The 27,851-nt window shown below is 38.2% G+C and overlaps 1 protein-coding gene across 2 annotated transcripts in view; it reads left to right on the top strand.

The window, feature by feature from the left end:
• Positions 1-27,590, top strand: part of EFEMP1 (EGF-like fibulin extracellular matrix protein 1) — a 55,554-nt gene extending 27,964 nt beyond the window's left edge. For both annotated transcript variants that reach the window (XM_034427340.3, XM_087888623.1), the window contains exons 5-11: positions 11,127-11,249; positions 13,992-14,111; positions 20,466-20,585; positions 21,466-21,585; positions 22,607-22,730; positions 22,820-23,015; positions 24,488-27,590. In XM_034427340.3, the coding sequence (XP_034283231.1) occupies positions 11,127-11,249; positions 13,992-14,111; positions 20,466-20,585; positions 21,466-21,585; positions 22,607-22,730; positions 22,820-23,015; positions 24,488-24,646 (962 nt within the window). In that variant the 3' untranslated portion in view covers positions 24,647-27,590. The remainder of the gene's footprint in view (positions 1-11,126; positions 11,250-13,991; positions 14,112-20,465; positions 20,586-21,465; positions 21,586-22,606; positions 22,731-22,819; positions 23,016-24,487) is intronic.
• Positions 27,591-27,851: the final 261 nt, after the last annotated feature.

The raw sequence follows: 27,851 nt of genomic DNA, 5'->3' as shown, positions 1-27,851 counted from the left end.
TTTGAAGACCTCCAGGTAGAACATTTTAGTGATTCTTCTAGCCTTAAAGAGGAACATTCGATTTTCCTGAATACTCAGTGAAAACTTGAAATGGCATTAAAGAGTGCTCTTGTGGTCTTGGCAAATGTTTAATCTTGCTATCCTTCAGTTTGATTGTCGAGTACCTGATAGGCCAAAATCCATAACTTAAATAAGTCATAATTTGTGCAAGCTTTACTTCCTAGATTTCCTAGAAGTGAAATAAGCAAAACAAAAATGGTTTGCAACCTGGAAATATTTTCAAAAATCAGCGTTTAAGATTTTAAAAATGCAGATAATTAGCCAGTTTGGTCTAATGGTTAAGAACAAAAAGCAGGAGACTGTGACTTCTATTCATTTTCTTTCAACCCAACCCACCTCTCAGCATTATTGTGAGGAAAATAAGAAAAAAAATGTGTTGAATATGTATTTGCTGCCTTTAGTTATTTGTAAAAATAATAAAGATAGGATAAAAATAAATAAATAAAAATTCTAGACATAAGATTTTCTATTCCTTTTCAAGAAAGAAAGCAGCTTCATCCAATACATCCAATAAATCAAGTAAGTATGTATCCAATACATACTTACTTGATTTATGTTTCCCTTATCTCGTGATTTCTTTCTTTACAATTGTTGAGGTGATGAATCAGAAGGTTAACTTAGTTGTTTTATTTTATTTGACTCTCCTTTTGCTTCTTTGTTTCAAAAACATTTTTTAAACTGCAGAAAATGGTAATGGAGAAAATGCATGGAACAATTTCATAATAATTTTGAAAAATGATGTGCCAGAGAAGGAAAAACACTTTTTATCTGTAATTATATTTTTGAATATCCTCCAAAATTCATTGGTCACCATGGGTGGGTTATTGCTGTTCATGTGTTGCATTAGTTTCATGTTTGCTTGATATGGAACAGGAACATTTTTAAAGAAGTAATTTGGGAAAGGTCTCCACAGTTGGTACAATCTGTTAAAATCCAATTACCTTTATAACTAATGTCAAAATATTGACTAGAACACTTTTGGTAAATGTATCAGATTCATTTCTTATATTAAATGCAGGCTACACTTTATAATTTGCAATATTTTATCTTTTGAAATGATGGTAACAGTCTTCCCCAATATGCTTTCCAACAAATGTGTTGGGATTACAATTCCCAGAATTCATAATATCGTATAGAAACCTACCCAACAACTTTAATAAAAAGACTTTGAAGCTGTGTTAGAATAGTGGAAATACTCCTTTATACTCCTTGCTAATTATGACTTTAGCAAGTCTCACTCATGGAATGGGGATGAAATAAGGGAAATCATAGGGACAAGATGGAAAATCATCTTGTCAGAGCATGATTGTACCATGATTCATGTTGGTGACCTGTGATTCAATAAAGCATGCTTTGAATGCCATTGTTAAAACATTAGAAACTGGGCAACAAGGTCTTGGATTTTTCCAACCCTGCAACCAGCAACCAAGAGTAACAAGTTCCTAGCACATGCTTGGATAGCTAGGACACAATGCTCTGTAACCATGGACCTCAGATTGTCAAAAGTTGAAAAGGACATCAAGACAGCTTGTGGCTTGTTACATAAAAGGGGCTGTTCTAAAGGAACAATTTCACTGAAGTGTAAAGGACTGGTGGGAACCACGCTGAAATGCCAAGCATGGCTGTGATTATCTAGTTGTAGGAAGTGAAGTGCAGAGATTAGAATGTTACATAAGAAAACAAATGAGCTGAATGAGTCAGGGGTTTGGGGAAGAATGAGTCACAGTCAGAAGGAACCAAGCCAGGCATGCAAGTGGAGAATGGAAGGATCAAGGGAAAAAGAGAGATCCTAAGCCCCCTGACTTGGAGTCACTTCCAATGAAATCTGTGAGGCTGGAATGCACAAGTCAGTCAGGTTTGTTTTTAGGTTTCAGAGGGAATCCAGTGGTCACGGGCAAGGAGGGGAAGCTGCAGCGGATGCCTTAAAAGAACAGTTTGCTTCAAGAAAGGGTCGTTTGGGACCTCAAAGCAGCTCACCCAGCATTTTAGCACAGAACAACAAGTATTCTGCCAAAGTCAGCATCAGAAGGGACAAAACCGTATAAATAACTTCTCAAAGAAGCACTGGGTACATTTTTTGGCAAATGCAGAGAAATCACTGGCAATTAATGAACCTGACGGGAATGAGGACAATGAAATGCAAATTGATCTGTATTCAGCAGGGGGGAAAGGCAGTAGGCTCCCTTCCCCCCATACCCACATACCTTTTATATTCCTTTTGGCTATCTCATAAATCTCAGCACATAACCAAGCAATTTCAAGAGTTCTTTTGAAACCTGTTCTTCATGATTATATTTTTTAAAAAGTTTGCTAAAGTTTGCATGGTGGATGCACTTCAAGCCTTGCATTGTTATAATAAAGCATTCATCTTGCATTGCGTTAGGGGTTTTTTGCAGTGGGTGGTGAAATCTATAATAGCACTAAATGACGCTAACGTTACAGGGGGCTAAGCAATCTGGCTTGCGTTAGCTGAGCTGTTAACATTTTATAAAGGTATTAAGAACCTTGCAAAGATATAAGGAAAGAATTAGAAAATGTAGAGCTGTAAAGAAGGAAGAATAAAAGGGAGACAAGTGCTGAGAAAAATAGAAGTTAGGAAGGGAAGATGCAGAATTGCTGTATCACTGAGATGGGCAGGATAAAAATGTAATAAAAGATGCAAGAGGGAAAAAAAGACAAAGACAACAAAGAGAAAAGCATAGGGACAGAGAAGAATTAGAGATGTGGGGGGAGTGGACATATCTGAGCTCATGATATTGTGTGTTTGATTATTGAGGCCATTTATTTTTATTCTGTTCCAGAATACATACTGATATTTTCTATTTTAGATCCATATAAATAACTACAGCTCTGCATAATTAGTTGATGGTTCATTTTCCCACTAGGAAGAATTCTTCCTTGTCCATTTTCCCTTCTCAAGCCATTATTTTTTACTCCCTCCTCTCCATCCTGAGTTTCAGCAATTTTATTTATCTCTCTCATTAATCCATAGCATCCAGCAAACAAGGTTAAAACCACTGGAGAAAATATATGGGTGAGCACCCACCATTTTTCATCTTTAGGGTCTTTTAAATGCAAGAGAGGAATGAGCACCTTGTATGGAAGAAGCCAGTGGTGGGTTTCTACCTGTTTGCCCCGGTTTCACCCAAACCGGGGCGAACCAGTAGTGGCAGCTGTGGGAGGCTCCACCCACTCGCCCCAACGTCATCATGGATGCTCTGCATATGCGCAGAATATTATGCGCATGCGCAGAAGCGCTGCACATGAGCGAAGCGAGTGCATGCACAGGCGTGCTCCCAGTTCCAAACCAGTAGCGAAGGTAAGTGGAACCCACGACTGGAAAAAGCTTCTCTTCATAGCAACCAATTGAGGGGGAAGAATATCACCAAACAAATGTATATAATATGTACTGAAAAAATGTCAAACAGAAATTAGCAATGCATTTCTTTTCATTTGATGTGGGGAGAGGATCTTATTTGTTTGTTTCTCCAGATCTAGTGGTATTTCGCTTCTTATATCCGGTTTTGGTCTACTTACCATTGATTCTGGTTCCTACCATTTTTACCTTTAGTCCCAGTTAATTCTTTTATGAGATATTTAGTCTGTGTGGAAAAAATATTTCTTAGCTGCCACTAAAATTCTAGTCTAGGATTTTTTTGATTCTTCAATTAAAAAGAATCCATTTTACCTTGGGCACATCACTTGGTTAAATTATTAGAAGCCAATTCTTAGATAAGCAAGTGGATAAACATTTATTTGCCTTGCAATCATATTATAAGAATTCTTGATACAATGGATGTTGATTTATATCTTATCTTTACACTTGAAGTAGCTAACAGTAATAAGAATAAAATAAAGTAAGACAATTAATAAATGGATCCAGCAACTTGCAGACCTATCAGTCTGACATCAATACCTGGGAAGATTCTAGAAAATATAATCAAGCAACGAATCTGCGAACACCTAGAGGCAAACAAAGTCATAACCAGTAGCCAACATGTGTTTGTCAAAAACAGATCATGCCAGACAAATCTTATTCATTCTTTGATAAAGTGACAAAATTAGTGGACCAGCAAAATGCTATAATTTACTTATATGGGTGACCATATAATTTACTTGGACTTCAGTAAAGCATTTGATAAAGTAGACTGCAACCTACTTGATAAGATAGAAAAGTAAAACATTGTTAAAAGTACTATTAAATGCCCATTAATAATATATAGATACCACCCATAAAACTGAATAATTAAATTAGTTTTTATGAATTAAAACCTGACTGAACTCAAATACATTTGCCTGACAGGAGAAAGAAAAACAGTGATGGAAATAATCTAGCCTTTCTTCCCAAAGAATTCCACATCATTTGTTTCTCTTTTCTTTCTGAACATTTGAGATTTTCTATGCAGCAGTACTGCCATAATATCTTCTTTAAGAAAGACTTGTAATGTTGTAATATGTGACCTCCCTCAATGACTCTCATAATACATGAAATGAATGGTTTCATTTGAATGATGATTAGGCAAGAGATAAATATACCATATTAGTTTTTAATCCATAAATCAAATAAAACAGTTGCAGAACCTTGCGACTTTATCAAATATTTCATTGAAAATGAGCAAAAACCAAAACTCATAATTTTAAAACATATTTTCAATAGAAGAGATGAGCTTGCTTACTTGTACCCAAATCCTAAAATCTGGATTTCGCTTTGGGGACAGTCAAGATCCTGTCATTCACTGAAATCAAAAAAGTGAAGACTTTTTCTGGTCTGAAATTAGCGTCTCTTAAACTGCTGCAGTTTGTAAAACACTAATGGTGCTCCTGGTACTCATTTACTCCCTCTCAATGTCTTTCTTTTCATTACAGTTTACTGCTTGTAACACACAGACACAGACCCTTGGCACTTCTTTCCTAATAACCCTGACCCTGGGGTGAAATCCTACCGGTTCAGACCGGTTCAGCTGAACCAGTAGCGATGATTGCCATCGGTTCGGCAAACCGGTAGCAATCATCCCTGGTGGCCCCACCCATGCCTGCCCAGTCACCTGCTCACCCAGTCCACACTTCCAGCTGCTCAGCCAACCCACCCACCCCCGCCCTATATAAGTTCCCCAGCTACTCGCCTCACCAGTCGCCTCGCCTGCTCAGCTCACCAAAGGTAAGCAATGCATGCTGCCTGCTCCCCCTTCGCCTTGGGTCGGGGGCCGGGGCCCAAGACATGCGATTCCCCGAGGCCCCAGAGCCACCACCTGCCTCGACCAGGTCAGGGAATGCACTATCCCCTGGTTCCGGCCTTGTCATAGAGCCGCCGCCCACTCGCCACCAGCCTCAACTGGATCAGGGAATGCACCATTCCCTGGCTCTGACCTTGACCCAGAGCTGCTGCCCGCTGCCCGCTCTCCCTTTGGGTCTTACCTTCCTCCCGCGGCTGGCTGCCAGGGAAGGCAAGCCAAGGCTGAACCATCACCACCGGGGGCCCCGCCAGCCCGCATCTCGCCCCCTTGTCACAAGATGCCTGCAGCCACAGCCTCTTTTTTTTTCAGTGCTCCTGGAGGCGCTTCTTGTGCCGAAAGATGCAGTGGCTGCAGACTACTTCTTTTTTTTTTTTTTATTGCAAAAGTTTTACAATTACATTTTCACCCCTTTTCTCCCCCACCCCCCCCAAACTTCCCAACCTCCCTAACCCTCCCTAACCCTCCCCTCCCCCCAGACTTCCCTATAATATACTCATACTCATAAAGAACCCTAATATCACACTTATATATAAACTTAAACCCCTCCCTCCCCTATATAATTTTTCTCTTTACCTCATTACATTAAAAAAATTCTACTACATTATTTTCAAATAAAAGCTATTTGATACTTTCTAGTTTGATATTTGTTCTGAACATATTCTATCCACCTTTTCCATTCCCATTCATAAGTCTCTTGTGAACAATCTTTTAAATATGCTGAAATCTTCGCCATCTCTGCAAAACTGGCCATCTTCAAAGTCCATTCCTCGATAGTGGGCAAAGCTTCATTCTTCCAGTATTTACCTATCAACAATCTTGCTGCTGTTATCATATACAATATCAATTTTGTTTCACCCAATGTAAAACCCTTAACTATACCCAATAAAAACAGTTGTGGAGAAAATTGAATTTTTTTCTTCAAAACATTCTGCATGACCCACCAAATTTTTATCCAAAAAGCCTTAACTTTCCTACAGGTCCACCAAACATGATAATACGTAGCATCCAAACATTCACATCTCCAACATTTTGGCTGAACATTAGGGTACATACATGACAACTTTTTGGGATCTAAATGCCATCTATAAAACATTTTGTAGAAATTTTCCCTCAAATTCTGCGACTGTGTAAATTTAACATTCTGAAGCCAAATTTTTTCCCATGTTTCCAGCATCACTGGTTATTCAAAATTCTGTGCCCACTTAATCATACAGTCTTTAACTAATTCGGTTTCTGAATCTCTTTCTAGCAAAACATTATAAAGCCTTTTGATATGCATTGGACCTTTCTCTCTTATATGTCTAACCAATTCTTCCTCATGCAACATAATACCAGTTTTTTGGTCCTCTTTCCATCTCAATTGTAATTGATTATATTGTAACCAAGTTAAATTAATCCCTTCGTCCAACAGTGTCTGCGATGTCTTCAGCTGCCATCTGCCCACATCTGTAAAAAGAACCTCTTTATATAAAACCCCCCCGAGTGACATTATATTTGTATTCCACAAAATATGACCAAGATCCAGCCATAGCGGTATTTTATAATCCCATTTGAGTCGGTGCTTCTTCCAAACTCTCATCAAAGAATCTCTAAGTATATGACTTTTAAATACTTTATCTACTTTGTTGTCGTAAAATAAGTAAGCATGCCATCCAAATTCCAGATCAAAACTTTCTGGCTGCAGACTTCTTGTAGCGAAACTTACCAGTGTCGTGCTCCCCTTCTTAAATGCGCCACTGCCATCACACCCTGTTCCATGCGCCATCCATGCATGCGCATACCATTTATTCATTCATCAGTGGCAGCAAGCAAGGGTGTGCACATGTGTGGCTGGTGCATGGAACAGGGCGGCAATAGCGGCAGCACGTTTAAGAAGGGAAGCGTGGCTCTAGTAAGTTTCACTACAAGAAGCCTGCAGCTGCTGCATCTTTCGGCACCAGAAGCGCCTCCAGGCGCACCGAAAAAAAGAGGCTGCGGCTGCAGGCATCTCACGACAGGGGAAAATAGGCAGAATAGAAAATAGAAAATTTTAAAAAATTCTACTGGGTTCTGTGGGCATGGCTTGGTGGGGGATGGTCATGTGACTGAGTGGGCATGCCTGTGAGTGGCGTTGAGTTGGCCACGCCCACTCAGTCACAGGACCCCACCACCAAGCCACACCCACAGAACTGGTAGGGAAAATTGTTAGATTTCACCACTGCTTTAGTTAGTTTCTTTTATTTCATTTAGGAAGGCTATTTAAACACCGTCCTTATGACCGTCTGTCTGAGAGTTAATATTATTTGTACTTCTACAAATGGTGTTGATTTCCCTTTTTTACTGTCAGATTGTTTTTTCTGAATATATGAATTTTGAAAGTGTTTTGACTGAACAGTACAGCAAATGTTTCACAAGACAATGCAATGCAATTAATGTCATCTGCCTTGAGAAATTGTTTTGAGATGTGATTTATGGAAAATAGAAATATTCATGGTTATGAATGAGTGCTTTCAATAGATCGTTTTAAAGGGGTTGGAGGAAAGGAGGGCCAAGCCTTACCCTGCCATAAACTGCTGGCAGGCATCGTCTTCTCTCTTTCTAATGCTTTTTCTCCATCCTTTTAATTCTTTTTTCTCTCTTTTGTGTGTTTCTCCATTTGGATCTCTCTGCTAAAGCTAGGGGGGGCAAAGGACACATGCTTCGGAACAAATGCATTGTGTGAAGTTTTATTTTTATTTTTTTATTTGCAAAAACAGATGATTCAGAAGGACGGTGGCATGAAAGCAGAAATGAGTTTGTGTGTGAGAAAGGGGGAGAGTGATAAAAAGAGGAAGACTCTTCACTAACCTTTCTCCTTTTCTCATGTTGCTGATGATTCTTATCTGTTTTACTCTCATGCATACACAGATACCATTATCTTTACATGCAGTGGAACAAGGTACTAGATTTCTGGGAATTATAAAAAATTAGGGTTGGCTGCATATGAGAAATCACTACCATGTTGTTATTACATTAAAAAAAAACATGCATGTTGCTTGAAAACAAGCATAATGACAGGAAATAAATTAAGCTAAAACTTGAATAAGAGCCAATTGGGTGTAGTGGTTAAGGCACCAGGCTAGAAACCAGGAGATTGTGAGTTCTAGTCCCACTTTAGACATGAAGTCAGTCTGGTGCCCTTGAGTCAGTCCTAAGAGGAAGGCAATAGCATACCATTTCCAAGAATATGCCAGAAAAACTGCAGGAAGCACAGCCACTCCATGAAACCTCAACTGCCTCATCCAAGCCCAGCAGCACAGTACAAAAGTTTGGCATACCATGGCTCTGGAGCTGCATGAAGCCCCTAAGTCACAGCACAGTGCAAATCCCTTTGCAGTGCAAAGCCCAGCCCAGGAACACAGCATGCAGCTCTGTAGTCCCAGAGCTGCTTGATGCACTGCAGCTCTGGGACTACAAGAAAACCACTGAGCCACTGCACAACATGAATTCCTTTGCAATACAAACTCCAGCTCAGCTCAGCCCAGCCCAGCAGTGTGGTGCAAAACTGCAGTTGCCACCCAAAGCTGCTGCTACTCCAACCTAGTTCCCAGCCAGTCACCTTCACAACCTTGCACTCCGAGGTTCCTACCACCCTGTGCTTTATTGTTCCAGCTAACCTTTGCTATCTTCTTGCTCACGCTGCTGACCAGGCATATCCGACCTGGCCCTTCACAGGGCAGCTAATGGCCTGTGAGGCCATCTTCCTCAGGTCTTGCAAAGGAACCACTGTGTGTGACTTGCAACAAAAAAAGCCTTATATGGTCAGCAACTGCCTCATGAAGAGACAGGCCAGCCACACGTACAGTCGTCAGCACTTGGAGCAAAAACACAGCAAAAATCAGCTAGGGCAGCAGGAGCCATGGAGTGCCAGGAATCAAAGGAGCATACCATGTTTCCCTGAAAATAAGTCCCTGTCTTATAATTTTTTTGAACCCCAAAATAAGCGCTTGGCCTTATTTTCGGGGTGGTCTTATTATTTTGGGGCACGTGGAGAAAGATGGGACTCCTCTTGCCGTGTTGCCTGATTTCCAGCTCTGCGTTTAAATATTTTCAGGGAGGGCTTATTTTCGGAGGGAGGCTTATTGTAGTGCATGCACTCAAAAGCTCAATTGGGCTTATTATCAGGGGATGTCTTATTTTCAGGGAAACAGGATAGATGGGGGGAAAGGTGGATGGGGGAAGTTGGAGTGTCTCTGCAACTCTGTAAGTGTAGGTGGGCTGCCAAGTGCCTGAATTTTGATCATGTGACATGGGGGCACTGCAACAGCTGTAACTTTGGAGTCCAGCCATGAGTCCCTTCATTTACACTGCCATAAATTTGAATAGTTGCTGAACAAATGGTCATAAGTTGAAGACTACCTGTACATGCATGTGCAGATGCACTAATACATACTACTCAGGGTTTTTTTTCAAAATGCAAGCCTTTATCTCCCCCAACCCTATTCATACATGCAAACTTACTGACTATATAGTGCTTACTTGCAAGATACATTCTCTCCCCTTCTCTCTCACTGTTTATCTCACACTCAACCCACCTGAGATATGATAGGCATTTTGCAAGTTAATAAAAATTCTGCATTCCCCCATCTGTCATCTTTGTATTTTTTTTTAAGCAATACACCAGCTTTTAAAAACTGATAACAGCTATCAGTTCAAAGACCAAGGCAAGTCGGAAGAAAATTTATATCGAGCTGTCAGTTAGAAAGGAAGCATGTTGGAAAATATTCGGGTATTTGAAGTGAGAACTGGAAGGGGAGCAAGTTTAAAGATTAAGGTCAAAACAGTTCAGTTTGTGATTTGAGTCTTGTGGTCAACATTGTTTTTCATTTTGCATGAGAAAGAATCCATTTTTTCTTTTCCATGGCTCCACCCGGAATTTGCCACTGGTCCCCAGTTCCTGAACAAATACAAAGAGTTCAATTGGGATTTGTAAACTAGTTTTAAGGAATTTGTTTATTCAGCTTAGAAACTTCCAGTTGGTTTTGAATGTCAGAAGGAAGTCATGTCATAGTACTGTATTAGATTATAGGAGGCATAAAACTGGGAAATCACCTACAACCCACTACAGAGATACAGTCTGCTATAAGAGGAAAAGAAGAGGAAAACATTTTAATCCATTAAAGTGATACTACTCCAAAGGGAGGATGAACCTCCAAAATGCTTCAGTATTCCAACAAACCTGTGCCTGCACTTTCAGGGAATAGTTATATTTTGTCCATTTCCATAACTATCTTCAAACATCAATCTGCCTTGGAGAAGAATAAAAACAAATATGCCAATACCTCCTTTCCCTCAAATCTGAACACATTGGATTATAGACATAGCCAACATTGTGTTTCTGTGTTCAGGTATGACTGCAAAGACAGTCAGCCACATCTATCAAATGAGATCTAGAATCCTACTTTCCTTGATTAGTATGATCTGAATAAAATTGCTTGGACTGTTTCATTGAGACAATTAGTTTTTATTTCAAGTAGATTTTATATACACCATATTGTTTTATGTGGGCCTTCTTAGCTACTTTGAATCACCAATTATTGGCAGATACAGTAAGTTGGCAAGTTACTACCCCAAGAAATCTTTGTAGACATCTCTGCCTACATCATCATTTTATGAAAAATAGAACTGGCAATGCCATGGACACAGAAATAGGCTGAGGAATGATTTATTCAGGATGACAATTATGATTTTCTTTGACTAACGTTGGAATCAGACCTTGGTAGTAACATTTTTGTATTTTGAAGAGAAATACAAAAGTTGTGATGACCTTTCCAAAGTTCATAACATGTCATTTTCTTTCCTTGTTTTTAAAAGATATTGATGAATGTACCACTAGTGCCCACACCTGTAGGTCAGATCAGGTCTGTGTCAACTTAAGGGGATCATTCGCCTGCCAGTGCCGAACTGGATATCAAAAACGAGGAGACCAGTGCTTTGGTAAGTACAACACTGCAAAATGTATTTTGTGGGGTTTGTGGCCAGGCTGAAGCAGCAGCAGCCCAGCAACACTGAAGCAGCCACAATTCCCTTGGGAGTAACAGGTCCCAAAATACTGTAACTTATCCCATTTGAGGGGCATTTGTTAATAAAGCGAAAAGTTATAGACACGGGAGTTTTAGTAATTTATAGTAATATATATATATATATATATATATATATATATATATATATATATATATATATATATATATATATATATATATATATATACACATAAACACTCAAAGACACACACACACACACACATATATATATCCTGTTTCCCCTAAAATAAAACATCCCCTGATAATAAGCCCAATCGGGCTTTTGAGTGTATGCACTAAAATAAGCCCCCCCTGAAAATAAACCCTTCCTGAAAATATTTAAACACATGCGCGCCGGTCCCCGCCATTTCCTCTGGTTTCCTCCACATGCCCCAAAATAATAAGACCTCCCCGAAAATAAGGCCAAGAGCTTATTTTGGGGTTCAAAAAAATATAAGACAGGGTCTTATTTTCAGGGAAACATGGTACACATACATACATACATACATATATATAAAGTAAAGTGTGTATATATATATATATATATATATATATATATATATATATATATATATATATATATATATACACACTTTATATATATATAGTATATATATGTATATAAAGTATATATAAAGATTCCCCTCGCACATATGTTCTAGTCGTTCCCGACCCTAGGGGATGGTGCTGATCTCCATTTCAAAGCCAAAGAGCCAGCACTGTCCAAAGACATCTCCATGGTCATGTGGCCAGCATGACTAAATGCCAAAGGCGCACGGAACACTGTTATCTTCCCACCAAAGGTGGTCCCTATTTTTCTACTTACTTTCTACTAGCATTTTTTATGTGCTTTCGAGCTGCCAGGTTGGCAGAAGTTGGGAGAAGTAACAGGAGCTCACCCCGTTAAGTGGCACTAGGGATTTGAACTGCTGACCTTTCAATCGACAAGCTCAGCGTCTTAGCCACTGAGCCACCACGTCCCTTTCAATATATAGTATAGATGGCCATATATAAGTTTTTGCAATGAAATAAATAAATAAATGGACACACGTATGGAAATAACAGGTTTGCTATTACTCATCCTCTGCAGCCAGCAGAGTGGTTGCATTCATGAGGATGATGAAAGTTGTAGTTATCACACGTGAAGGATAGGTAGCTGTGAAAAGCTACTACAAGGAAAGCTTTTAAGAATACTGTGCATTGAAATATTTGAAAAAAATAAGTTCAACATGTAGAAGTATGTAGAAGCACCTATTTTCAAATAATTAAAGCAGCCACGTGGTCTCTACGTGTTTATGCCTGCACATAAGAGGGTAGCTGCTAAACCAGCACACGGACATTGCAAATGACAGACCCAGACGCATTATCAATTCAAAAATAGGTGCTTTATATGCTGTCTCACGCACTATGAAGCACGTATGTCAAATATTTTGCCCTGCATCTCTCTGACCACCTTGATTTTGGGGGATAATTTTAATTTTTGGTTTTAAAATCCTATGATTTTTCCATTCAATGTCTGAACTTGATGGATTTCAAGAGAACCCAGTCAGAGTTCAAACAGTGACTTTTGACTGAGATTTACAGAATGATCCTAGCCCTAGCCCTAAAGAGCTGCTATAGGAAGGCCTCTTAGTAGGAAATTCCTTGTTACCCTCTCTGACCAGCAATACCACTCTGCGTATCAGTCTTTGGCTTTTTTTTTTTTTAAGGAGTACAGGTAGTCCTCGACTTACGACCACAATTGAGCCTAAAATTTCTGTTGCTAAGTGAGACATTTGCTAAGTGAACTTTGCCTCATTTTACAACCTTTCTTGCTACAATTGTTAAGTGAATCCCTGCAGTTGTTAAGTTAGTAATATGGTTGTTAAGTAAATCAGGCTTCCCCGTTGACTTTGCTTGTCAAAAGACCACAGGAGGTGATCACATGACCCCACAATACTGCTAACGCCATAAATATGAGTCCGTTGCCAAGCATCTGAATTTGGATCACAGGACCATGAGGATGCTGGAATGATCTTAAGGGTGACAAACGGTCATAAGTAACTTTTTTTAATGCTGTTGTTATTTTGAACAGTCACTAAATAGCAATAGCACTTAGACTTATATACCATTTCATAGTGCTTTACAGCCCTCTCTAAGCCATTTACATGGTCATCATATTGCCCCCAACAATCTGGGTCCTCATTTTATCAACCTCGGAAAGATGGAAGGCTGAGTCAACCTTGAGCTGGTGAGAATCGAACTGCTGGCAGTCGGCAGAATTAGCCTGTAATACTGCATTCTAACTACTGTGCCAGCACGGCTCCTCTGTTCTAACTTGTAAGTCTGTTGTAAGTCGAGGACTACCTGTATATGGAAATTAGTTTCCACTAAGAATGCCAATGTATTCTTAAAATTAAAGATGGTGTTGCACATTGATATTTTTCTTTGCAATATGCTACTTTTCTATTAAATTTTGGTTTAATGAAAAATGCATAAAAGAAAATCAAAAAGGAAAGTGAGGGGCACAAAAGAGGGTGTTTGAAGATATTGCTGCTCATCAGTTCCATGTATACAATTCCTGTGATATTAAGATCATATGTGGCAGTTCATTCTTTTTTTGTAACTTCATTTTTGGAATTATTTTTAAAATATTTCTGTTCTAATGGCAACATAGACATTGATGAATGCACGTTCCCTTCCTTTTGCCACCATCGGTGTGTGAACAGTCCTGGTTCCTACCACTGCCACTGCAATGCTGGCTTTCAGTTAACACCTGACAACCGCACATGTGCCGGTAAGCACACTTCGGGACATTTCTGTAGAAATTGTCATGTTTAATTATTTTTTTTACTGTCATATTTTCTGGTTATTAAAATGCCAAATGCATGGAATCCAATGAAGATAGCTATTTATGTGGCATATAAAATGGCCAGTCACTTCAAGAAATGCAATCATCGAAATACTTCCTGTATGTGATTTCATTTTTGTTCTTTTACAGAATAATAATAAAAAGAAAAGGTACTCTATATCAATAATAGTGATTTAGATTTAACTTAGCCTTTTCGTTAGTGTTAAATTTATATTTGTTTTAAAGTATTGCTATGATCCTGTCTTGGTGTGTATATGGTGCGTTTTTTATTTCAGTTTCAAATATCTTTCAGTTATGGATATTTTTATTGATTTTGTTATGAACTTTTAGGGAACTAATTGAAGAGTAGTTATAGAATGATAAAAGTAATTGCTAAAATCCCCACCCACCCACCCACGAATATCTTCATCCAAAGTAGTGTTGTAATATTAATTTTCCCAGAGTTCATAAAATTATTTCTGAAAAAGCTAACCAAAGGTTTCCAAAAGTGGGCGGGGTGGGTGGGTGTGCCAATGGGTACGTTTGAAATGTTGAAAGTCTGTTGGGCATTTAAAGAAATGAGGAGATGGCTTTCCTCTTCCAAAAAAGGCAAACACAGAGGGCAGAGGGTTGCTCAGCACAAAACACCCAGATAGACTTGTATAATTACCTCCTGTATCTTGGTCTAATGCTGGGAACGATTGAGGGCAAAAGAAGAAGGGGACGGCAGAGAATGAGGTGGCGGGATGGAGTCACTGAAGCAGTCGGCGTGAGCTCAAATGGTCTCTGGGGATGGTAGAGAACAGGAAGGCCTGAAGGAAAGTTGTTCATGGGATCACGATGGGTCGCACACAACTTCACAACTAACAACAACAATATCTTGGTCTAGCACTTGTCTCAGCTCATCTCAGTCTTAAACTGCCCTTTTTCTATCAATGGGTGACTTTAGAGAATAAGTATAGGCATAAGTATAGGCGTAATTTATGAGTAAATTTAAGATACTTAGGAACAGTAGTGGGTTTTACTTACCTTTGCTACCGGTTCAGAACTGTGAGCATGATGACGTCCGGGCAGGTGGGCGGAGCCTCCTGCCGCCGCCGCTACTGGTTTATCCAAACCAGGATGAACCGGTTGAAACCCACCACTGCTTAGGAAGTTCCATGTCACATCGTATGAGAGTCAAACATTGGGAATATTTTGGATTGAGTATAATGGATATATCGAGCCAGTTTGATGTAGTTGGTTAAGGCATTAGGCTAAAAACCAGGAGACTCTGCGTTCTACTCCTGCCTCAGGCACAAAGCCAGCTGAGTGACCTTGGGCCAGTCACTTTCTTTGAACCCCTAGAAGGAAGCAATAGCAAACAACTTCTGAAAAACCTTGCCAAGAAAACTGTAGGGACTTGTCCAGGCAATCTTCATGAGTTGGCCATGATTGAATGGAAGAATAAATGGATATAATCACATGTAACATGGGAGTCTGCTTTCTTTATATCTGAATAAGGTATGTTGTTTTAGAAAAACTTTTTTCCATCCCAGTTCCATTCAGATGCTTGGATTTCAAGTCCGAACCTGTTATAAATGCAATTATTGGAATTGAAATCGTAGGGAATGACTCAAGATTTTCATAGAAATATAGTGCTCATCTAAATATTTATAAGCACTAATGTTAAAACTTATAGATTTTGAAAAAAAAAATCTTCCATTCATTTAAGTAGAAGTTACTTTCTAGTCTACAAACTAAAACTAAAATATTTAATGAAAATGCCAACACTTAAAATTATTAATGTTTTCAAATACAGAGATAAAAAACTAACAAAAACATAAAAATAAATAAAAAGTAAATAAAAAGTGCATATGTAAAAAGGTTACTCCCCTTCCCTCCAAACAAGTATAACTAATTTCAGTAACAACACTTAACAAAGTGTAATGTTAAGTTATATCTTAATGTGATAAATACATGTTTCCTTATAACCTGCATTTATCACTAATAAATTATTTAATTCTTATGCCTGACTTGTTGCATGGTTCATCATCTCAGGAAGAAATCTTATACTGATAATGAAATCTATACTTGCTTTGTTAAAAGTTAAATTTAATTCTGAAAAAGCTTTATTTAAGGATGTTCTATGTCCTCCAATAAAATAGCAGTGAAATACCAGAAATAATATATAGTCCTCCCTCAATTACAAAATATTGTGTCTTGCAGTTCTTCTTTACTATCTACCTATTATTAAGAAGTATGAAACAGACCTGGGGAAGAAATTACATGGACTTCATTTTCTTAATTCTCTTTATGAAATTGTCTATAACCTTTATGTGGACATTAACTTTATTATATATAACAAGCTTGGGGAATTTACAAAAAAAATTATACACAGAAAATTGTTCATGTTAGTGAAAAGTGGGCTTGATTTCTAAAATGTACATATGTAAGTTTAAAATATATGTAGATCAGGGATCATGCAAATCTAATGAATATACATCAATTATGAAACAAAACTATTACTGCATTCTTATGATTTTGAAATTATATGGTTATTTGGCAAAAACCCAGACAGCAGGTGCTTAATTTTTATTAGCGGTATATTCTTCTTTACTATCCAATAATATGTTTAGGCTAAAATCCAAATGTCTTAAACACTTAAAACTACATTACAGCTTGGTCAACACTCTTAAAATAGCAATTAAATTAATTAGTTTGATTAACATTTTTATTTGACTTTATTGAGATGACAATTAATTACAAAAACCAAATCACAACTTAAAAGTTAAAAAAAAGTGATCATGACCAATTTCTAGCCCTCAGAGTTCATAATAATCTTAGTAAATCCCATGAAACGAGACAGGATTATATGGATTTTTGAGTTCCCAATTTTGTAGTCATGCCATATCTCATAGAGAAATTTGGGTGAAATTGAGGAAGATGATACCCAGTATACCTGAGGTTCCCATTTAACAGAAGACTGTCATTTTATTTTTCATGAAAATATTTAGAATGCTATATCCCAACAAATTCTCATTTCAAAACATTTTTGGAAATAGAAGTTATAGTATTTGCACTTCTTATTCTCAAAATCTGCCTTATTTTAGCTCAAATATAGAAGTAGAATGGAATAATAGAATTGGAAGGGACCTTGGAGGTCTTTTAGTCCAACCCCCTGCTCAAGCATTATACCATTTCAGACAAATGGCTGTCCAATTTGGTTTTGGTTATGTTTTTGTCATAAACTTGGCAAGCTAGACTGAAGCAGATAAATAGATAGAAGGATACAAAAACTTAACTATAGAAAAACTAAGAAGCCACCACAAATGAATACCAAGGATTGATGTGTCACTTATTTATTGGGGTTGTATGCATAAATCCATAGCATAACATGCAAAATGTAATTTAAAATAAAAGCAATAACATGTTTGTGGTTGTGTAGGTATATATAAAATAGCCATAGTAAATAATGAAGATTAAAAAAACTAATCCTAGCAATTAAAGCAATTAAAATACACCATAAAATTCAGATTAATTACCTACCTACTTAATGTTATTAAATTCTATGAACATGATATTCCGTTAATATTAGTACTACAACACTTCAGCAGCACTTCAGTAGCTACATACAAAATGCCATTAGGCTTTCATAGGCTCATCCTTAACCACTTACTGGAGGGCACCACACTTGAAGCTAACCTGTTATTTTAAGAAGGTTGATCCATAATGAATGAGTGAAAAGCATTGTTAACTAGCTTCATGAAAATGTGAGTATGTTAAGACATTTTCCCATTAAGATTGTATTGAAAAAGTTGGTTCTGGTTGGAGAAGGCAACCTTGAAGGTATTTTGCTAAGGCCTTATAGGTGAAAACCAGCACTTTGAATTGCACTTAAAAGCCTGTTGGCAACCAATGCAGAGCAATCAATATTTCCCATTAAGCAAGCTTTTCCATTTGAATCAATTGTAACTTCTAGTGGTCTTCAAGTTCATATTGCAGTGATCTAGACCTGTGACAATGGCGGCTTGAGAGTTACTATTGGTCTTCATACTTCAGAAAAGGGAATAACCAGTGCCCAGCCAGAATTTAGCAAACACCTATCTGGCAGTAATTGCAAGTCCAGAAGGACTTCCAAGTCACACACCTACTTCCTCATGTTAATACCTCCTCTCCAAGAGACACCACCAAAGCTAATTAGGGTTGCTTAGGTTCAACTTTGGTTGTTTCATCCCATCTAGTTCCTACCAACCTCCTAACACTGGGACAGATCGCCAGGTCAGACAAAGTAGAGGGTTTTGTGCTTTTGTGCTTTCAGTGATGACTCTTGGTAGCTGTCTAGACAAGTTTCCTGCAGTTTTCTTGGCAATATTTCAGAAGTGATTGGTCATTGTCACTCAGGGATTTGTGCTTAAGGCAGGACTAAAACTCATGGCATCCTAGTTTCTACCATTTGCCTTAATCAGTACACCAACAACCAATCCAACTTATGACCTCCCACAGTAGCTTCATGTACATATTAAACAACAGGGAGATGACAAAATCCTGCTACAGTATACAGTATCACACAAGATAGAAGCTATGTAGCTGTCCTTTTCTTCTCTTATCACCACTAAGTGAAAGCACCCACTAAAGAAGAACAGAGCCATTGCAAATCATTGCTCCAGTGCCCAATGCTGGCAGGTGGCAAAAATGATACAATTGTCAGTAATATCAATGCCACTGAAAATCCAGAAGGAATAGAACAAGAATACTACTTGCATCTAAATCCCAACAAAGGTTGATCCTTAGCATAGCCAGTGCCATTTCCACTCCATGGTGAGTCCTAACTAAAAAGCATCTAGCTAATCCTCTTCTACCATGGTACTTCGTAGACCAAGGGGTCTCCAACCTTGGCAACTTTAAGCCTGGCGGACTTCAGCTCCCAGAATTCCCCAGCCAGCAAATTCTGGGAGTTGTAGTCTGCCATGCTTAAAATTGCCACGATTGGAGAGTCCTGTGGTAGACTATGTTCCCACCATGTTTCGATAACTTTTCCCCAAAAGGTAATGTTGGACACTGGTTTTTAATTATCCAAATTGCCTGCATCCAGCAAGGGCCCCTAAAAGGAGGGACAAGTCACAGCTTTCTTCAGGCTACAAGCACCATCATGCTCCGTCCTGTCCCTTATAGGATCCAAATTAGGCAGAGATATAGTCATGAATGGCAGAGGGTATGCTACATAGTGTCTTAGCCATTTTATCAGAACCTACAGGCCAAAAAGAGTCCCAGCTAATGCCCCAGATGATATCTCAGCCTTTGTAGAGAGTAAGGAAGAAGACTGTCAAAAAATATTAAGGTATCATTACCTAGGCAAAAGGAGCTGAAACATTTTTTAAGTCCAAACAACAACATAACATTTGGAAGCAGCTCAGAAACATGGCTCTTTAATTCAGTTATATAAGAACTGAACTGAATATGAGGAGGAGGAGGAGGTCAAGAACTTTGTAAGGTTCTGTTATTCAATCTGCTAACCAATCTTAATAAAAGTAGTTTTAGTCTTCCTGTGGTGTTCATTTCCTGGTGTGGTCTACTTCATATAGACCCTGCCCAAGAAGAGTTAAGATAGAGCAAATATAAGTGATTCTTTCAGCTAAATACTGGGCAAACTGGTGATGGACTAGGCAAAGAGAGGTGGGGCGGGGAGTTTGCTCACTTTTCCTAAGAAAGGAGCTCAAAATCATAACAAAACTGTTGGTCAACAGCCCACCACCACAATAAAGGAGGAAAATGAAAAGCTTTTGCCTCTCCTCCAATCACGGGGTAGACCTGACTATGGGGTTGTACCCATGCTCAGTCAGGTTTGGGTTTTGTGTTCCTCCATCATTGCTTTAGGTATCAAATTTGGTGCTTCATCTCCAAGAAATCAAAGAAAATTGGGATGTGGTGAAAAGCCACTGATGTACACTCATGAGCTCTAGTTATTTTCTGTTGCCAGTAATTCACTACTCAATGAAACTATCAAACTGCAGGGAAATCCCCCCCAATGCTATGCTAGAAGTTATTCAGATCCATAAAGCACCAGGATCAACTTTATTTCTAATTATATAAGCCACTATTTGTATGCATAAAATACTCAGCCATTTTAATTTGGGGAAGGAAGCAAAACTAAGCGGGGGTAAATAATCTGCACTTGGGAGGCTGGCGTTTCATTCCCTGTCCATATAAACTGATTCAAAGTGAACAAGCATTCACAAAGTGAACAAAAATATGGTGAATATGCTCCAAAATGGTTCAAGAAAAGATCAAAATGCCACATTTGTCTTGTTTTCTTCTCAGATATAAATGAGTGTGAGACCGGCAACCCCTGTGCCCAACTGTGCTACAATATAGTTGGTTCTTTCTTATGCCAGTGCAATCAAGGCTTTGAGTTAAGCCCAGATAGAATCAGCTGTGATGGTGAGTAGCGGTTCAGCTTGATGAAGTTCTCAAACAACAGGGATGAGAGGGAACCTTTTGAGTAGAACGTGTTCACTGTTAGTAATGTGCAAAGAAAGCATCTTGCAGGTTCATTTCTTTTCCTTCCTAATCAGAAGCTTTAATCTTGAATGCCTTCTTTAGGCAATAGTAATATTTCTTACACACAAACGCAAATGTAAGCACACTGGAGTCTTATAACCTAATTTGTTCATGCTATGATTTCAGTAGCATGGAAGATAGACGCTAATCTGGAAACTCCACACATGTTGAAATTAGTTTCCAGAATTCCCAGGAATCACCAGTTGAGAATTCTCAGAAATATGATTTTGGCGCATCTTGCTTGTTATTTCCTAGGGAAGAATAATTCTTCCATGGCAAAGAAATTATAGCATGAGCAAGATGAATTAGAAGCAAGTAGTAAAAAGACCACTTCTGCACTTTGATTTTCCCACAAATATTGTACTGGGCTCCCACAGTACTGTATGTCAAAAAATAGACAATCCATATCATGGCTTAAAATATTTTGTCAACCAGACTAATATATTAGGCTCACATTCTTTGGCAAACTTTCGCAATTTAAAAAAAGATTTTAGAAGGCTGATTCTTTCACTAAAATCTTGCTCTTTGAAAGCTCTTTTTGCTTTCTGCTTGGTAGTAGTGATTCTATTCCTGTTCATGCACCTCATTCTTGCAGACAGATGCAATTTCCCTCCAAAAACTGTCAGAAAGCAGGAAGGAAGGAAGAACCATTTGTGTTTTGCAGCCCAAGTAATGAAGATAATAGGCAAGGAACAAGTTCAGTGTAAAAGCAGATGCTGAACCTTCAATAACTGGCTTAGAAAATGCCTCTGTTTTGCAGATGTTGATGAATGTAGAGCTTCTAACTTCCTGTGCCAATATCAGTGTGTCAATGAGCCAGGAAGATTCTCCTGCGCATGTCCAGATGGATATCAGCTGGTCAGAGGAAGAAACTGTCAAGGTAAATTCACATATCCGCAAAAGTAATGATAATATTAATACTATTTTTTTAAAAAAATCAAATCATACAACTGATAAATCTTTGCTTAACACAAAATGTTCCCTCTGTAATATAAAATCAGGGCTGTCAAACTCGCGGCCCGCAGGCCAGATGGGTCACACATTGCCCACCCCCACCCCCAGTTTAGCAAAGGTTGGGGGGAAGTTGTGATAGGTCATGTGACACCATCATGATGATGCAAGTTTCACATCCCTGTATAAAATAAAACTCACCTAAGAGATGCCTGATTTAAAACAGACCTGGCAAAAATGTGCAACCAACACAGACCACTGATCTCCTACAGCATATAGCATATTGAAAACCTAATTTGTTTTTTTGTCTAAGACTGCAAAAATCTGGGATGGGAAGGAGCAAGGAGAAATCAAGTACAGTATGACTATTTAGTTGGGGAATCCCACTTAAAAGTAGATAAAATATAGATGATAGAGATAGAGATAGATGTAGATGTAAATAAAAATAACTATAAGAAGCCTTGCATTTCTGAGATAGACTATGGTAGATGAAGAATGGGGCAACTCTTAGATCTCTGAAGTCTATTTTGTTTTTATATGTACTTCATGATCCACATACAGAAGCTACAATATGTGCAAAAGAGGGGCTAAGAAGATAGTTTGCAGACTGCAAGAAATAATTAAGTTCTAACTACTAAGATACTTTGCAGATTCAAAGATGCTTTTCAAATGGCAAAAAACTTTCTTGGTTTTTTTCCTTGAAAACATTTCACTTCACATCCAAGAAGTTTCTTCAGTTCTGACTAAATGGTGGGGAATGAAAAGAAAAAGAAAACACAAACCAACAAGAAAGTCCAGTTGCCTTTTGAAAAGCAATTTTGAGACAACCGTAACCTGGATGTTTGAGAATTTCCATAGACATTTGCAGATTCAAGTTTATGAATAACTCCAGGCTCAAAGATTGCAAATAGCAGAATTGTAGAACTTTTTTCCTTTTTTTCCTAATATAGATATAAATGAATGTGAAACACGCAATGAATGTCGAGAAGATGAGTTGTGTTCTAATTATCATGGTGGCTATCGCTGTTACCCAAGAAATCCTTGTCAGGAGCCTTACGTGCTTGCATCTGAAAAGTAAGAGAAGCTATCAACAGAGTTCCAAACTGAACACCAGTTAGCAATGGAACGAGGATGTTTTTCAATCATTGTGCTTTCTTTTACAGTCGCTGTATTTGTCCAGTGTCTAATCCTCTTTGTCGGGACCTGCCATATTCCATTGTTCACAAATATATGAGCATCCATTCAGAGAGGACTGTACCATCTGATATCTTCCAAATTCAGGCAACCACAATTATCCCCAATACAATTAACACCTTCCGGATTAAATCTGGAAATGACAATGGAGACTTCTTTCTTAGAGTAAGTATTCTGTATGTTCTTCTGAAGTTTCTTTGATGCTGAAGATGGAACTCTGCAAATATAATGCATGCCAAATTAAAGAGGCTAGAATCAACAGTTTCGTTATGAAGAACTCTTTGCCCCATTGTGTCATCTGATCACTACTGAAGCAGGGGTGAAATTAAAAAATTTCCCCTACCAGTTCTGTGGACGTGGCTTGTTGGGGGAGGTCATGTGACTGGGTGGGCATGGCCAACTCGACATCACTCACATCGAGGGGCTCCTCACCGACCCCTCCCCTCCCAGCCACTCCTTGTTGCGAATGGCAGGAAAATGGGGAGGAGAATATTCCTGCCTACCATCCTTCCCTCAGTCTGTGCTGAGATTGAGGAATGGATGACAGGCAGGAAAATCCCCTTCCCCATTTTCCTGCCTTTCACAAAAATGGCTCCATTCCAACTGCTCCCCCCCACCATCCCACTCCCTCCTGGGGACTACCTTAAAGGGACAGGCTGCAGCAGCTCCGTTCTGAATGGAGGGTGAAAAGTTAGCATTCTCTCTGCTGCATTTAACATTGAATTCTGGAATATTGAGCGGCTGGAAGAGGTGAGTTGCAACCAGCCGGGTGTGGGTGGGGCCAAGGAGGGGTAATTACTACTGGTTTGGCAAACTGATGCCCATAATCCCTAGAGGTTCGCCCGAACCAGTCCGAACTGATAGGATTTCACCTCTGTACTGAAGAAATAATTCATGTTTTATGTTCTTCTGATTTTTTTACACAAAATAATTCTATTGTCAGATCTCAGAAATCAAAACACACAGTGATTCTTTAAAGCAAATTTCTTTATTGCTCCATACATATAGACAAATCTTGCAAAACTGAAATAGACTGCTAGCTACATCAAGCATATAGTCAGGAAGGTATTAGGGAGGGGCTGTTTTCACCCACTTTCTCTCACATAAACTATCTGAACTGAGTTGCCTCTTACTCCTCTGGAATGCTCTCCCTCCCTCCTGGGAATCCAGACTACATTCCATCACATCTATATTGGGCTGACCCAGAGTTTCCCAGTGAACTTCCATGGCTGAGGGAGGATTGGAACCTGCCCTTGGTGGTCCTAAGTTTAACACCTTAACCATTACAATACACTGGATATATCTCTGTGTGTGAATATCTACATAGGAGTATATATACTCTGACAATGATTTGGAAGAAATGTTTCCAATCTCATGCAAGCATAACACATCTGTTCTTAATTAAAGAAGCCATATTTTAGAGTTATTAAAATGACCTAAAGCAGTGGTCTCTTGCACACTGAAGCCTGAAAAAAGATGTGATTGCTTTAATTAATAGGAGAGAAAAAGTTGCACTCACACTTGTGTGAGGTCTGAAATATATTTTCTAAATCATTTTCACATAAGCACGTATCCTGGGAAATTATTTATGGGTGCATTGGCTGTACATGAACATTTTTTTTCCTTCTTTCTTCCAGCAAACAAGCTCAGTGAGTGCAATGCTTGTGTTGGTCAAGCCATTAACAGGACCACGAGAACATATCATCGACCTGGAGCTGTTGACAGTCAACAACATGAACTATCGGTCAAGTTCAGTACTGAGGTTAACACTTATTGTGGGACCTTATTCTTTTTAGTCACTGAAATTAAGTAATTTGCAAGCTCCCAGAGCAACCAAAGAAGCTTTCTTTTGAATGAAGCACTTATGATTTTATTTATAGATTTTACATTGTGTTTTTTAAAAGAAAAAACTTTATTAAGGAAATCAGTAGTTGTAATCATGCTATTACACAATATAACCTGGATGTTGTCACCTTCTGTTAAGAAACTGCACCTCTATCATACTTACAATAACTTGTACTCATTGCCATCCTATAGCATAGCAGCTCTTTTCTGAAAAAAATGCATGGAGTGAATGAGCCAAATTACATTCTTACTCAGCTCCTGCTTTGCTGTGATTACTAGAAGTTGTAATCAGAACATGAATAAGCTGTATACCTGTGTGGGGGTCTAAGCAAGCAGAATTTCCAATTTCATAGAAACATCTTACTTCTGAAACATACATACTCGTTCATACATTCAGCAATCATAGCTGAGTTGTGGGGTTAGACCGTAAATATAGTTTATGTAATTTAAAAAAAAAGCCTTCATACATTTTCAAAGTAACTTGGTAACTGACCTTGTTTTCAGTTGTGATATTCAGGGCATATGTGCAAGTATTTAACCCAATACTACTATAGTACCACTTTTATCCAGTGAAATAGTGGGTATCGTAATCCAGTATGCCAATCCTTTGCTTGCAATAGCTCCATTTATTTCAACAGAGGAAAATCAATCCACATGTGTATTTTTCTCTTTAAGTGGATGAAAAGCTGTTAAGAAAAAGGGTTTCACATGTTCTTCACGAAGTGGCCCAGACCAAAAAGGGCCACATTGACAGTAAACTCAATAGGACCTTGATAGGAACTACATCCACATGGAAGGAAGTAAACACTGGGGTACCCCAAGTAAACAGTGGGGTACCCCAAGATTTTAGGTCCAGTACTCTTCAATATCTTCATAAATGATCTAGACAAGGAAACTGAAGGGGAACTCATCAAATTTGCAGAGAACACTAGGCTGACAGGAATAGCCAAGACCCCAGAAGATAAGCTCAAGATCCAAAAAGAATTTGACAGACTTGAATACTGGGCCCTATCCAACAAAATGAAATTCAACATAGATAAAAGTAAGGTTTTACACTTAGGTAAGAAAAACCAACTGTATAGGTATAGACTAGCTGAAAATTTGGGCTTAATGCCAGTAACTGCAAGAGAGCTCTTGGACTCCTAGTGGACAACCACTTAAATATGAGCCAATGTGGTGTAGCAGCAGCCAAAAAAGCCAATGCAATCCTAAATTGCAGTAATGGATAGAATCAAGATCACGTGAAGTTCTAGTACTGCCTTAGTAAGAGCACATTTGGACTACTGCATCCAGTTGTCACCACAATACAAAAAAGAGTACAGAGAACAGCAACAAAAATGATTAGCGGGCTAAAATGTACGAAGAAAGGTTAGAGAAATTGGGTATGTCTAGTCTAATAAAAAGAAGGACTGGAGGGACATGATAGCACTATTCCAATATTTGAGGGGCTCCTACAAAGATGAAGGGGGTCAAACTATTTTCCAAAGCACCAAAAGGTAAGACAAGAAACTATGGTTGGGAACTAACCAAGGAGAGAAGCAAGAACTAGAACTAAGGAGAAATTTCCTAGCAGTGAGAACAATTCACTGGTGGAATAGCTTGCCTTCAGATAAGGCAATATTGTAGGTGCTCCATCACTGAAGGCTTTCAAAAAGAGACTGGACAACCATTTATTTGAAATGATATAAGGTCTTGAGCAGGGGGTTGGACTAGAAGACCTCCAATGTCTCTTCCAAATCTATTATATGTAGTTACTAAATGGCTACTGAATTAACTACCAGTGTCAGTAGTACATACATATAAATGGATATACACATACAGTATAGCCATCCGATGCTCAAGATTCTAGATCCTATACCTTTCAATTCTCTCATGTAGCAAAACTAGGAAAGGAATCCTGCCAGTGACAGTCAAAATACATATTGGGTTTCACGGACAAATTCCTGCTTCATATGTGAAAGAATCACATATTTTCCTAAAGTAAGGGAAATGCAGCAAATCATGCCAATAGGGGAAAGTAAAGTGCTTCTAGAGGGGGATTCTTGAAGTACTGTATTCCTTCAGGGCCCTATAGTGGAATATATAGACTCTCCTCTGAATAGTAACCTGCATATTAAGGACATTTGAGTAATGTATATTAGATAAATCCCTTGCTGTTGTTCTTTTAAAGTGCCTTAAGATTAAAGAAAAGAAAGAATTCTGTAGAGAGTTATTTGTTCTCATAGTGGAGTTTTTTTAAAAAAACAAAGATTAATAGGTATGATAAAAAGGAAATAGTTTGCACTTGGTGTTTCCTGAACAAAAGATACTAGGCAAATCTTTTCTACTTAAACATACCACTCGTTGATATTTTAACTTTTCCAAGAAAAATAGGACATAAGGAGAAGTATTTGCCAAACATTAGTAAGCCTCTCAAACAAAACAATAAAAAAATCATTTGGAGAAATCATTTTGTATAAGTATTATTGTTTGTACAGGAGCAACCGTTCAAGTCTCCAACAAAAGGATGGGGAGAAGTAGATACATGTTTGTATACTAAGATCTTCCAATCTAAAAAACAGCTGTTTTTGTATTACTTCTTTTTTTAAATCATGTTTGGCTCTGGTTTTTCTATTTTTAAATTTGAGGTCCAAGAGTTAGCTTCTTTTGATAAAGCTTTCTACAATATGACATTAAACTTAGTCAACCGATATATCTGTTTTATAACTCAGAATTGTGATTCTAAATGTATGGTGTTTAGCAAAAGAAAAGTGTAATAGGACCTCGAGTTAAAAGCATTCTTTTGTATTATGTAAAGACTTCTCTTGCTTCTTATCTAAAAATCATAACAAAGAACTCTTTGATGTACATTTTTCTAAAAAAATAAATAAAGAAAAGAACATATCTTTTAGTGGATTCATTTTGTCTTGCAAGTTATTTTAAGCAAAACGACAGCTCAAAGAAACCAGATCAGTGGCTGGTGTATGTCATTAATTTTACAGGGATGCACAAGTTCATGCCGGCTATTGTCTAACTTTCATTTAGTAGCAGAATTCATATTCTCATGTAAAGTGGAAAAAAAAATTATAAGGAGCATGGTTAGAAAACTATCTATTGAAGTATATCTACCTAAACATTTTAATTAAAAGAATCGTTAATACTCTCTAATAAAATATT

This window comes from Pantherophis guttatus, chromosome 1, assembly GCF_059756535.1.
Source record: "Pantherophis guttatus breed Tessera chromosome 1, ASM5975653v1, whole genome shotgun sequence".
NCBI classification, from domain to species: Eukaryota; Metazoa; Chordata; class Lepidosauria; order Squamata; family Colubridae; genus Pantherophis; species Pantherophis guttatus.
Note: the sequence above shows the minus strand (reverse complement) of the source record. Positions and strands in the feature narration are given on the sequence as shown.